This window comes from Scaptodrosophila lebanonensis, unplaced genomic scaffold (assembly GCF_003285725.1).
Source record: "Scaptodrosophila lebanonensis strain 11010-0011.00,11010-0021.00 unplaced genomic scaffold, SlebRS2 tig00000096-arrow-pilon, whole genome shotgun sequence".
NCBI lineage: Eukaryota > Metazoa > Arthropoda > Insecta > Diptera > Drosophilidae > Scaptodrosophila > Scaptodrosophila lebanonensis.
In genome coordinates, this window is record NW_022060567.1 from 1,284,308 (window position 1) to 1,297,159 (window position 12,852).

The 12,852-nt window shown below is 46.4% G+C and overlaps 5 protein-coding genes across 9 annotated transcripts in view; 2 read left to right on the forward strand and 3 right to left on the reverse strand.

Annotated features, from left to right (window-relative positions):
- Positions 1 to 1,602, forward strand: part of LOC115627606 (cytosolic carboxypeptidase Nna1) — a 40,040-nt gene extending 38,438 nt beyond the window's left edge. For all 3 annotated transcript variants that reach the window (XM_030523331.1, XM_030523330.1, XM_030523332.1), the window contains exons 17-18: positions 4 to 411; positions 484 to 1,602. In XM_030523331.1, coding sequence (XP_030379191.1) covers positions 4 to 411; positions 484 to 1,237 — 1,162 coding nt within the window. In that variant the 3' untranslated portion in view covers positions 1,238 to 1,602. The remainder of the gene's footprint in view (positions 1 to 3; positions 412 to 483) is intronic.
- Positions 1 to 2,012, reverse strand: part of LOC115627607 (glutamine-dependent NAD(+) synthetase) — a 50,374-nt gene extending 48,362 nt beyond the window's left edge. For all 3 annotated transcript variants that reach the window (XM_030523334.1, XM_030523335.1, XM_030523333.1), the window contains exon 1: positions 1,882 to 2,012. The gene's annotated coding sequence lies outside the window, so the exon portion shown is untranslated. The remainder of the gene's footprint in view (positions 1 to 1,881) is intronic.
- A 206-nt stretch (positions 2,013 to 2,218) lies between these two features.
- On the reverse strand, positions 2,219 to 3,113 carry LOC115627603 (phosphopantothenoylcysteine decarboxylase). The gene is made up of 3 exons (XM_030523325.1): positions 2,852 to 3,113; positions 2,591 to 2,794; positions 2,219 to 2,520 (listed from the first exon to the last, which is right to left on the reverse strand). Exons 1-3 carry the CDS (start codon positions 2,984 to 2,986, stop codon positions 2,242 to 2,244), a joined length of 618 nt encoding a protein of 205 aa, XP_030379185.1. The 5' UTR covers positions 2,987 to 3,113; the 3' UTR covers positions 2,219 to 2,241.
- Positions 3,114 to 3,468: 355 nt separating this feature from the next.
- LOC115627484 (E3 ubiquitin ligase RNF157) lies at positions 3,469 to 6,572 on the reverse strand. The gene is made up of 4 exons (XM_030523163.1): positions 5,512 to 6,572; positions 5,098 to 5,453; positions 4,051 to 5,027; positions 3,469 to 3,992 (listed from the first exon to the last, which is right to left on the reverse strand). Exons 1-4 carry the CDS (start codon positions 6,361 to 6,363, stop codon positions 3,823 to 3,825), a joined length of 2,355 nt encoding a protein of 784 aa, XP_030379023.1. The 5' UTR covers positions 6,364 to 6,572; the 3' UTR covers positions 3,469 to 3,822.
- A 199-nt stretch (positions 6,573 to 6,771) lies between these two features.
- LOC115627613 (DNA topoisomerase 2-binding protein 1) lies at positions 6,772 to 12,217 on the forward strand. Its single transcript, XM_030523344.1, has 3 exons — positions 6,772 to 8,901; positions 8,968 to 10,845; positions 11,384 to 12,217. Exons 1-3 carry the CDS (start codon positions 6,814 to 6,816, stop codon positions 11,960 to 11,962), a joined length of 4,545 nt encoding a protein of 1,514 aa, XP_030379204.1. The 5' UTR covers positions 6,772 to 6,813; the 3' UTR covers positions 11,963 to 12,217.
- Positions 12,218 to 12,852: the final 635 nt, after the last annotated feature.

Consider the following 12,852-nt stretch of genomic DNA (forward strand, 5'->3'; position numbering starts at 1 on the left):
CAGCACCGTGCCGAGCAACTTTATTCCCCAAAAACAAAATCAGGCGAGCACAGCGGATGAGTTGCAAATGAAGCTGTCGCTTAAAAAGAAAATCTGGACGGGGGCACGTGGTAGTGAAAGCGACGGACGTCCTCTGGGTAACTGGTACAAGGGCAGCAATGCACAGACAGCCAATGCTATGGCTACAGCTGCGGCGGCTATGCGTAGTGCGGGCGGCGGCGGTGGCGTCACTGGTGCCGCCGCTTCTGGTGTACGTCTAATGTACGCCAACCAGCCAACGGCCAGAGAAATGCCCTTAGGACCCGGAGGGACGCCAACGACTATAACAACAGCGGCGGGGCCAACTCCTCCGCCCGCCTATTTGGGCGCAGGACGCAAGTCCAAGAAACTGGAACAGGTGGATCTGCTTAAGTATGATTTCAATCGATGATTCAAATTCCTATTCAAGTCGCTTAATTGGTCCATTATGTTTTCTTCTACCAGTGCCTGCTCTCAGAAACTGTTGCTTTGGCAGCAGGGGGAGCACAAAAAGCAGCAACCTGTCCGCCTTGTTGGTGGCAATAGCAGACTTGAGGAACAGCAACCAGAACAACAGGCAAGCACCCGCAACTATAGGCCACAGGTCGGCGCCAAAAAGGGGATGGGCAATGGCGTCAAAATGATCTTCGACTCTAACCATCCACATGGAAAAAGCAAACGAAAGTCCAACATGATGAAAATTGCAGAGACAACGCAATTCGTCACCCGCTTTGCACGCACTCGAGGAGGCGGAAGCAACACCATTGTCTCAGCCGGCACCACAATGCATCAACAGCAAGGGCAGCAGCTGCCGCTGACGCAGCGTATGATCTACAAGGGTTCCTCCAATGGAAGGATGCACTCAGCCAACGCTCCCAACCCCTACGCTTCTCAGCAACAACAGGCGCAATTGTACCAACAACAACAGCAGTCCCGCGGCGGTCGCGGCCCCAGCAAGTTCAAGACTGGCGGTCTCGTCATAACGGCCGTCCAGCAGAGCTCCACAGGAGCAAATCGGAAGTTGCGCAACAACGGAAATCCGCAGCTAAAAAGCGCAAGTGCAGTGGCGGCAGCTGCTGCGGCCAACATGCTCCAATATCGTACCAATATGGCCCAAATAACCAAACCGGCAACGGACATGACGCTGGAGACGGTTAGTCTGGTACGTAAGGTGAAGACGAAACTGAAGAAGCGCAAGTCACGCACACAAATGAAGTGATTCGGTGGTTGCAGCCCTACCATCTTATCTCCCTCATAGACAAGGACAAACACACTAACACAGCAATTCCCACTTTCAACACAATGACAACGACAACTAATAACTAACTGCAGCCCCTCAGCCCAATTGTTTATCCAAAAAGCATGTTTTAGTGTAAATTTCTGTTTTTACCAAAATTTTAGTCGAATTTGTTTGTTGTGAACTGGACGTCTAATTTCCAATTCGGCGACCAGTCACAATTTATATTAGCTAAATTATTGTGCATGTACAATGCTAATGTGTAAGTTATAAGTACATATGTATGTAAAATATGGAATAATGATAGCAATACTAGTACTAATGTAAGTACATACATACATCTGAAAAAAAAACGTTTTTTGCTCTTTTTTTTTATTGAAATTTGCAATAAAAAGAAATTTGTACCAACAAGAAACAGCGCGATTTCCAAAGACATGGATTTCATTGGTCACGCACTTGTGCCTGTACACCGAGTTTTAATAAATAATGCATTTGAGCGCGCACCGTTGACCGAAAAATCAATTACAGTGTCGGCATACAACATGAAAAAAAAACACGCACATTGAGGCTTCGCAAGAAAATGTTGCAAGCTTTTACTCCTTCATGTCGCCGCATGCTCAACATACCTTCTCGCCTACGTTATGCGCTTCTCCTGCACCTGCACCCAATTGGCCTTCCAAGCGCTGCTAAATCCGTTTCAATCCTTTCACTTTATAAGAAATTGTTAACTTTTGCGAAAGTAAACAAACGTTGCTTAAATGTGACCTCTAGTGAGCCAAGTGTGACCACACTGCACATTAGTAAATAAAAATACCAAAAAGCGCCTTCTAATGAAATTACAATGTGCACGAACCTACCTGTTTCATATGAGAACACAAAATATTGTGGTCACACCTTTTATTCGTTAGCGCGCAAACTTGCACCTTGCCGTTAATTTGTTTTGCATAAAAAAAAACAACCCAATTATCTAACATACATATATACATTTAATTAATGTCTGGAATTACGTCGGTTGTTCCGCAAGATGCCACAACTGCTGATACAATTGTCGAAACTTGAGCCATAGCTCCATTGCCGGTATCGCCGCACATTAGGGTCTTGCAAATGACTGGTATCTCCTTATAACCCCACGAAACCAAAGTGTCAATATGCTCACGCGTTATAGGATGATCATACATGCGAGTATTCATAGCCGGAGCAAAAAGTAATGGCTTTCGTAAGTTCCAAGCGCGCACCACACATGTGACGAGGTTGTCGCAGTGGCCCTTTTTATGTGAAAAAATGCTTTAGATAAGTAGTATTTGCATAAGATTATTTACGTCAGCTCCGACTTACGGTGGCAATTTTGGCCAACGAGTTTGCACTCAATGGAGCAATCACGAGCAAATCCGCCCATTTAGCCAGCTCAATGTGTAGGACGGGATCGCCGCGTTTATTCCAGCTAATCCACTCGTCACGATTGTGCAAAACAGGCACATTTTCGGGTATTAGCTCTAATTCAAAGAAGTGCTTTGTATGCTCAGTTATCATAATTTTCACCTGTAGGTGACAATTACTTTAAGTAATTTATTAACGTGTGACCTTCAGTGTTCTTACTTCAAATTTGAACGGATGGCATTCATTGTTTAATTCGGCAATCAGTTCTGGTAATTTAATGGTGGCTACGCTGCCCGTGGCCGCAATGAGAATCTTGCGTACCGGCTTAATTGTTGTGTCGTTGCTAAAATCCATCCTCGATACAATTGAACTTCTGGCGCTGGTTTGTCTTTCTGACGAAATTCACGAAATTATTAAAATGCTGTGCCCAGATTACTTGCTTATCTTTGTTAGGCGAATTAAAAGAAAATCATGTTGTAAATAACTGCTTGGAGGACAATAACAATAATAAAGCAAGTGCGGCAGCACAGCTGACTTAGAATTCTCATCGTTAGAGTTGTCGAGCGACAAAAGTTTAAATAATAAATAAACAAACATTAAACTACTTTTTAATTTGGGGTTTATTTAGTATTAAATTAAATGCCTGCAATGTACAATGCGACACAAACATAACGAAACCTGCATTGCAGGCCGTGCACGCAAATTGAGGGAAGCAATCGAGTGCACAACCGATAATATACAAGCTATCGACGAATCTGTTAACCTATGCAGTCAAATGCAGTTCTCGATAACACTGAAGACGGCGGCAAACAATAGCTTGCTGTTATGAAATGCCGTTAACATTCTAATATCGTACGTTTATTAAAGAAACTTTCATATTTTCAAAATAACTAAAGTTTCAACTCGACTATTAAATTAATAACATCCAGGCTACCTGAACGCATGACGACTGACACCGCAACCAGTGTGTTTGTCTGTGGAATGTAAATCCTTAACGTTTCAATATTAGTGGCTGGCTGAATTATTTTAAGTGTATCTCCGCATTAGTTTCGTAGCTCGAAGGGCAGAGGGCGGGCGGGGAAGCAGCATTGATTTAACTAAAATTAAGCACTACAATTTAATACATCGATTATTTATACCATTTTCAACTGATTTGTTCGACTGCGCTATTGGTCCAGCGTCCGACCACCTCACACATTGACCGCATTTTGCAGAGCCGTCTTATCATCCACAATAATATTGGCAGCAGTTGTTGTTGGATTCGAGCTGAGAAGCTGCTTTGTCGATGAACTGGACGAGTAACTGTCGCTGGAGCTTCGCGTGGATGCGGAATTTCCGCTAATTGGACTGTCCAGCATATCTATAATTAATCAATAGATGATATAATCTATTTTTCGGAAAAAGCTGATTCTTTTTACCTGGCAATGAGCTCACATTGTTGCATTTAAGATCTGTGCTGGCGCTGTTGCCACCGCCCGGTCCCACAATATTGCCCACCGATGTGGACTTTTTGTGTAAGTTCTTCTTCACCAAATTGCTAGCTGCATTACTGAAACCCACGACAACGCTACCGGCGCCACCGCTGGTGTTTAATGTACCACTGCGAGCACCACTGCACAAGGGGTCGCCACTTTTAGCACGCTCTGCGGGACAGAGTGGACTCAGTATGGAATTCTGTGTATCCTCTGGCGTATAATAGTCCGAATCCTCGGCATTTAAATTAGCTGCCAACGAACCAGGCTCGGCACTTGCAGCACCACTAGTGCCCGACAATTCGGGTCGTTGTTTGGTGGTCCGCTTCAATGACGCGCTCTTGCGGCCGCTCATCTCATGCGTCGTATCGACAGTCTCATGGTCGTGTAGTTCTGCCACATCATCGCCACCGCCACCCAATGCGACCACCACTTGCTTAAGAGATTTGCTTGACGTTGTTTTCGATTTGCTGCCCGGCGAAAGCAACGGCGATAGTTTCTCATTTTCACTATCCTCGTCATCATCGTCCTGGGTCGTGGCGGTAGTGTTCTCTCCACGTTTCTGATATTTGAGCACGCTGTGGCGTTCATTGACAATCTGTAGTTTGTCCTGAACACTTCCTCCCTTCACTGGGGAGCCGCTTAATGTGGGCGATGTAGCCGTTGTAGTCGTTGACTTTTTCGGATCGCTCTCAATTTCGACAACGGACAGTGTGGAGTTACCATTGCCGCTGGCCGTGGTGTTGCCCGCATTGTTGTTGGTTAGGGTGCCCACCTCGTTAGTTGACGTGCAGGTGGAGGCATTCTTCTTGATCTTCGGGCGGCGTTGGCTGCTCGGCTTCAGGGGCGATGTGGCCTTATTGTCGCCGGTCATGGTTGAAGCGGCCACCGTACCGCCATCTGTAATGTCATGGTCGCTGTTTCTGTGAGCATATTCGGGGAATGGTAACGTTGCAGCATTATTAATATTTTAAATCAGCTTTAGCCACTTACCTGGCACGTCCCACGTATTGAGGAGGTCCATTGAGTGCCTCAATTAGCGAGACAGGCACATAACCTGGAGGCACATCGACGGGTGCCGGCTCACCTGCTCCTGAAGTAGGTGTATTCTGGTGAAGCACATGGGTGCTGATGCCCTTCTGTACAGCACGTATTTGCAGAAGGGCGCGGAAAGGTGCGCGACAAATCGGACAATTGTTGGCCTGATAGCGCAACGAATCGGCGCATGAATTGCACAAACAAAGATGACGGCAGGGCAAGATGAGCGTATCGCGTGTCTCGCTCATACAGATGACGCACTCACTGCCATGATCATCGATTTCCTCATCTATAGAGGACTTGTTTACCGCCTGCCCAGTAAAAAATTTAAAAATGTAAACATAACTTTTCTGATTCTGACTCACTCACCTTGTTCTCAATGCCATAGATCTCTTGAAGTAGATAGCATAGCCCATCGACAAATATTTTCTGCTTGAGGGCGCGCAGAACGTAACTGTTAGTCTCCGGATGATGATCAATAACGCAAATAGTTGTATGCGATTGCCGACACTCCTCATTGCCCTCCTCCACCACACAGTGTATGGCCACTGGATACTGTTCCTTGCAAGCCGTATAGATGAAATCATCCTCTGGTATTAATTGGGGATTGAAGACATGAGACGGCTGTGAGAAGAACTGATTGATGCCTTTCTCATAGTGGTAGGTTTCCGACGTTAAGCCGTCGCGTGGCACCAAAGTCACACCACTAGGACTGACATCCTCAGTGCAAAAGTAATAAATTGTGATGGCGCACTTGGCGTCCGAATCGAAGGTAAACTCAATGTTATAAGAGCAAGGAGGGGGCACGCTGTCAGCATCCCCGCCGCCCAAGCTGCACAGCACATTGCCATCGACCTCCTCGATGCTTTGACCCACGGAGGAATCCTGTCCAGTGCTGTTGGACGATTTTTTGTCACTGGGCACGCGCACAAAACGCACCGATTCTTTGCGTATGTTGACCAAACTTTTAAGTGTCTTTGTCGGCTCATTTGCCTGTGGTGGTGGATAAGGAAACGCCGTCGGTCTATTTCCTAAAAAATTTAAATCCGCATTTTCGCCAAACAAGTACGATTCTGGCTGGGGCGTGTCAAAACGCTCGCCGCCCATTATAAAGTGGCTGCCAAAGAAATTTCCCATGCGCGGTGGATACTTATAGGCATGATTGGCACTCTGATCCGCCTCCTCAACAGCTGCATTTTGCCTGCTTACAAAGTTTCCCATTGCTGTTATTGTTGTTGTTGCTTACTTCTATTAGCTTTCACTTGCAAGTGGCTGTCACACGTTTGTTCGCGTATGCCAACAGATATGCGTATGCAAACTATGCCCTGTTTAAAAATGGGCAATTTTTGTGCCCAGATTAAAAATGAAAAAACTCTTCGACACACGAAAATTTACAATTTATTCCCCCGTTGTATATTTCGTCTTGTTTGGCCTTTACGTTGTTGCCAGGCTGGTGCAATTTGCAGTTACGATAACGATAGGCAGCTACCGATATGTAGCGGGATGCAATTTAATGCTGCCAGACTGATAGCGCCAAGTGCTGCCAGTGCAATTTCAAAGACGGCAACAACAAACGGATAAGTAGTACGCGCCAAAAGCGTAGTGAAGAAAACGAAGGCAAAATAGGTATAAAATCAGTGGGAAAAACTATAAACTTAACGTAAAATAGTTATGAGTGTGAGTTTAGACGGTACAATATGTGCGTATTTTGTAAAAAACACAAAAGGCGACAATACAAACAGTGCAGCAGTCGACCAATTAGCCAGCGCTCTGACCCTCATGCGAGAACATTTGGACGCTTCGCAAATTCGAGAAATTAAGCCTAGTGAGGGGTATACGCTGATTGCTGCCGGTAGCCTAACCAAGAAGGATGTCTTTGTGTTGGCTGTATTCGAGGGCAATTTCTTCGAGCAGCTGCAAATGACAAAGGCCTTAGTGCTGGGACCGCCCTGTGTGCTGCACTGTCTCACCAAATGCGAGCCAATACCCTTGGGCACAAGTCCTGTCTACACGACTGCTATGCGGGATGTGCACATCTCGGCTACTGGCATTCCAGTCGACCAGAAAGAGCAGTTGAGCAAATTGGTGCTCTGGATGGGAGGCCACTATTTCCAGAACTTTGGACGCACCATTACGCATTTAATCTCTAATACCATCAAATCTAATAAATATGAGCATGCGACTTTGAGCAATGTGCCCGTAATGCATGTGGATTGGGTGCAGTGCGTCTGGGATCGCAGTTGCGTGGATGTTGACATAAATGCCACCAACACTGAGTTCGACAAGTATCGGCTGCCCACATTCTTTGGCACCAACATCACATGCAGCGGTCTTGAATCCAGCGTCAAGGACAAGATCATGCGTCTGGTCAATGAGAACGGTGGCTGCTATCATCGCGCCTTTCGCTCCCAGCAAGTGGATATTGTCATCACGGAGCAGTCAAAGACAGATTCTGAGAAATACAAAGCAGCTGTGCGCTTTAAGAAAGATGTTCTGCGTCCGGAGTGGATCTTCGATAGTCATGAACGTGGCTATGCTCTACCCACCAAAAAGTACGAGGTGCGACCACGCAAACAGGTCTCCACGCCCACCAAACAAAGCGGGGCAAGTAATCAAACAGTGGCAGATCATACGCAGCTCTCGGATTTGTCGCGCATCAGCTTTGTGTCGGGTGTCGCCCGGCGTATGTGCAGCGATGTGACCACCGTGAACGAAACTATAAGCAGCCTGGCCAGCTCTCCAGTGGAGAGCAATTCCGGCATACCGTCAGCATCCGGCAGTTCAAAAGACTTACTGAAGCAGGCCACCAGCTCTGGTGCACAGCATTATCAACAGACGCTGGCGGAGATTTGCCCAAGCCATGCCAAGAAGGCGGGCCCATTTCTGGATGGCTGTTGTGTCTATCTGAGCGGCTTCCGCAGTGAGGAGCGGGAAAAACTCAATCGGGTTCTCAACACTGGAGGTGCTACACGTTACGATGAGGCTAACGATGGCGTAACGCACATTATTGTGGGACAGCTGGAAGATGCAGCCTATAAACAATGGCAACGCGATGGCTTAGTGGGCTCTGTGCATATTGTCCGACTCGACTGGCTGCTTGAGAGTTTGAAGGCGGGACGGATAGCCAATGAATCGCTGTATCGTGTGTCCCTGCCACAGACGCGTGAGCCAGATATGGCCTCACCTGCATCTAAGCGTACCCTGCGCTCCATGAATCACAGTTTCAAGCAACCCGGATTGCCCATCAAAAAGAAACTGTTCGATATCAAGGCGAAGCAAACCGCCGAGAGTGATGAGCCGGAAGAACAACTACTCACACATTATTCACAGGAGCACGAGCCGGCGGCTAAGTTGCCACCAACAGCAGCAGCAATGCTTGCAAATGAAACTCATGATGCTATCATGCAGCCAGCGGCATCATCCACACAAGTGGGTGGCGAACTAATTGTGGCTCAACCAATGCCAACTGATAAATTGGCCGAGCAGGCTGCTGCTTTGGGGGACCTAAGCGCCAGCGTTCTGTCCATTGATTTCGATAAGCTCGACTATTTTATGGGCGCCTCTATCTATGTGCACAAAGAGTCCTTCAATGGCGAGTTTTACACTCAAATGCTGAGCGAATGTGAGGCGGCGCAAGGCAATCTCGTCTCGCAGAACTTCTCTGATCCCGTGGACTATGCAATTGTCTCATTTGAGGTGGCGTTCGATGTCAGCACGTTACCGGTAAAAGCGCGGCATGTAGTGACGGAGCTTTATATGGTGAGTGGTTGCAACCATCAAGCCCCAACCAAACCCAAGCCCTAAAAACTGTTACCCCTTTTGCAGGAAAGTTGCATGAAGCAGAACAAGTTGTTGCCCCTGGAATACTATCATTGTCATATACCCCATCAGGCCCTTAATGAGCCCCTCAAAGGCATGACAGTGGTGGTGTCCATTTATGCGGGTCTGGAGCGGGATTTTATCAACTCCATAGCCTCACTATTGGGCGCAAATGTGAACAAGACGTTCATAAAAAAGGAGAAGCCATTGCTCGTCTGTCCTAGCGCTGAGGGCTCCAAGTATCAGGGTGCTATTAAATGGAAATATCCTGTTGTCAACTCTGCCTGGCTAGTCGAGTGTGCCGAACGCGGAGAGAAGCTGCCCTACATCAATCATCTGGTAGGGAAGAGCGCCACCGATTTTCCTGATTCACCGCGTCTCAAAGAGCGCAATCAGTCCAAAAACCAGAGCTCGTCCAGCAAAACCCTAACCCCCGCTCCCAATAACAATGTGACCATTACGCCCCCTATTTCCATTGAGGAAATTGAGAATCAGGAGGCCAGTAGCGTGGCTGTAGCAGCACCGATGGTGCCGCCTCCAGCTTCTCCTCGACACGCGACACCAACAACGGCAGAATTCACACCGCTGCGTAACAGGCGTGTCTCGGAACTTGCTCATCCTGGTGCTATGACACGTAGCGTCTCTAGACGTTCCAGTGGCGGCTCCGGGTCTGCTTCCGATCATGCGGCGCCGGACTCGCCGCGCACGCCGCTCAGTCAAAATGGCGCCGCCGGTGGTGGCTATAACTTTGACTTTCTGGAGAAATTCATTCAGCGTTTGAACTCGGATGAAGACCGAGACTGCATCCGTGAGATTATACGTGAAATGCGTGAGAATCAGACACCGGAGCTAGAACGCATGCGACGAATGGCCGCAACGCCGGGAAACAGACGTCTCCAACGCCCTCCGCCGGGTATACCAGATTTTTGTCTGACCCCAGAATTTCAGCAACGTATGGCCGATGATTTCGAGAGACGTTGGCGATTGCCGGTGCATAAGATCTCACCGGATACGCCCATTGAGGTAATACGGAAGCGTGTGATGCGCATTACCTGTGAAACACTGGGCATCGATTATGAGGACGGCGATGAGGCCAAACCCACCAAAAATGTAGAAACGAAGAAAGCTTCACCGGCGGCAAAGAAAACGCCTGTCAACAAGAAAATAAGTTCAACGGCTAAGGATTTAAGGAGTTCATATGCAGCCCCGTTATCGCCTTCAACATCTTCATCCTCAGCCCAAAGGATGGACACATTTACCCCCCTGCCGGGCTCACATGTACGCCTTCGACCCGGACGCACACTCTTCGAGGATTCACCGGGCACTACGTCTGGGGGGGCAATCGTGCATGAAGCTTCTCCCAATGGCTCACATTTCGTTCCCGGCACGCAAAGTCCAGGAGTAGCTGGGGCTCAGTCTGGTTTGGGACGGAGCACAATTAATTTTGACAAGATCAGCTTTGAGGAGACCAATCAGAACACTATAACTGCTGGGGCAGTTACGGCCGATGGCACAACCACGCTAGCCACCAATTCACCCGAACTGAAGCAACTAACTGACTATCTGAAGAATTGTGCCTCGAAACGCAACAGTCTGAAACGCTCCCACAGTCGGGCGGAACGTGTGGAGCGCTCGAAACATGGCGAGGAGAGCTATATGGAGAGCGAGGTGCAGTTTGTGCAGCCATTCGAAAGCGAGGGCTTTATGTTGGGCACTGAAGAGGCTGTTGGCTGGCGCGATCCGGCCGAGTTCAATGCGGCCAAGCGCCGATCTACGGGCTCGCCGCGAATGCAGCATAAAGGAACGCCCTGCTTCAGCATCTCCAGCTCCGACGACGAACAGAAGGCGGAGCTTATCGAGAAGATACGTAAGCTTGGCGGAGAGGTGAGTTACAATTTTCATAGCCCAATATATTGGATCATTATATGATTGTGTTATCTTTTCGGAACTTTACAAATTTTCGTTTCCAACATTACGTGGTACTCCGGCATAAATAAAGCTCAGCAAAGCTTCGGATAGTTTTTCTACGTGATTAAACCAAACAAAAACAAAAAATTAAAATTAATAAGATAAGTTGAACTACTAGTGGAATATTATAAATCCGTAATATGTTTCGACATATTTTAGAAGAATATCCCAATAACGTACAAGTATAATGGATACGAACTAAAAATAGTTTGTGCTGTTTTTCTATAATACGTATTTGTATTTATAATAATATATTTACATAGGTTTTTTTTTATTTTCAAATTGATTCGATATGAGTTAAAGTTTAGTGTCCTGTAATTATATATTTTTGAAAATATCTATACACATAATTATTGATCCGACTATAGGTTAACAGAGAAATTCGCCATTTTTGAGTTCATTAAGTTCGATACTATGTTCTGATAATGATGTTATAAACTTGATTAATTTGCAGGTCTGCTCCAACTTGATAAACTACGATGCCAGCTGTACTCACTTCATTTGCGAGCGACCCAATCGTGGCGAGAAAATGCTCGGCTGCATGGCCGCTGGCAAGTGGGTCCTTTACACGAAGTACATCGAGGAGAGCGAGTTGCGGGGCGCCTTTATTGATGAGGAGCTGTACGAGTGGGGCAATCCGAAGGCTCAAAATCAGCCAACTCTGGCTCCGGAGGAGCAGGTGATTGCAACGGCCGTGCACCGGTGGCGTGTGGAGCTGAGTTTGAGTGGAGGCGGCGCCTTCAGTGAGCATCGCGTCATACTCAGTCTACAGGAAAAGAGCAAGGATGCCATCAAGAATGTTTTGCGTGCCGGTGGAGGTTGCATTTTGGAGCCTCGCTCACCCTTCAGCACCGATCCGACAGCAGCCTCCGCCACTCACTGCTTTGTGGATGCGAAGCGAGCGCCACTTGCGCCCCGAGATTTCGCCTATTTAAAGCAAATCGGAGTCACCATCATGCAGCAGATGTGCATCAATGCCTACCTGATGGGTGGCCGTAACACGGACCTCGAGAGATATGAACTACAACAATAGTCGCTGAATCCACTCCCACCCATATTCTTGGTACATATGTACGCGCACATACATACTACATATACAAGTATAACCAATATTGCCGAAGTCTGATTCAGCTTTAGTTTAAGTTGTAGTCTTAGGAATTGTATTTGAAATTAGAGCACGCTCCTGCCATCATTATGACAAATTGTTACCTATGTCAAAAGCAAATTGCATTTTTCGTTGTTTACTTTTTTTGTGTTTTTTTTTTTTAGCTTAGTTTCTTTTCTGAAAATAAATACTCGTTGGCAAATTAAAAAGAAATAATTGTATATATAAATTATTAGTAGAGTTAATCGAGGTAATCCAAATAAAGATTGAAAAACTCATTATTGAAATCTTAGAACCATAATATTACCATGGTCCGCAGTCCATAAGGAGGGCGTGGTCTCGATTATATCTATTATGGTTCTAACACGGTTTGAAAATTAAAATTTTATAAATATTTATTTAGAGATAAGGAACCAATCACCTATTTTTTCATATGATCAATGTCTTTTTACACGTTTTTTTCTGGAACCAATCTGCTGCGAAAAACAGAATAGGTGTATATTAAAAAAACTCCCACTTTTTTGCATTCTCGACCTCTGTTCACCAACGAACTTTCAGGTTCCTTAGAACTGTCGGTTGTGTCGTCTTTTATTTTTATACCCTGTACCCAAAGGGTGAAAGTCTGTATGAACTCAGGGATCTCAGAAAGCATAAGAGCTAGAACAACCAAACTTCGTATCCAGATTCTCTTAACACTAGCGTTCTCGACTGCAGCGTTCTCTCTTGTCTCTTCTTAAGCTATCTCATATGTTCTGTTCCTTGTCGAGACGTTTAACTGCACAGTAATTTGCACATGATATTTTTAAAAATTAAAAATC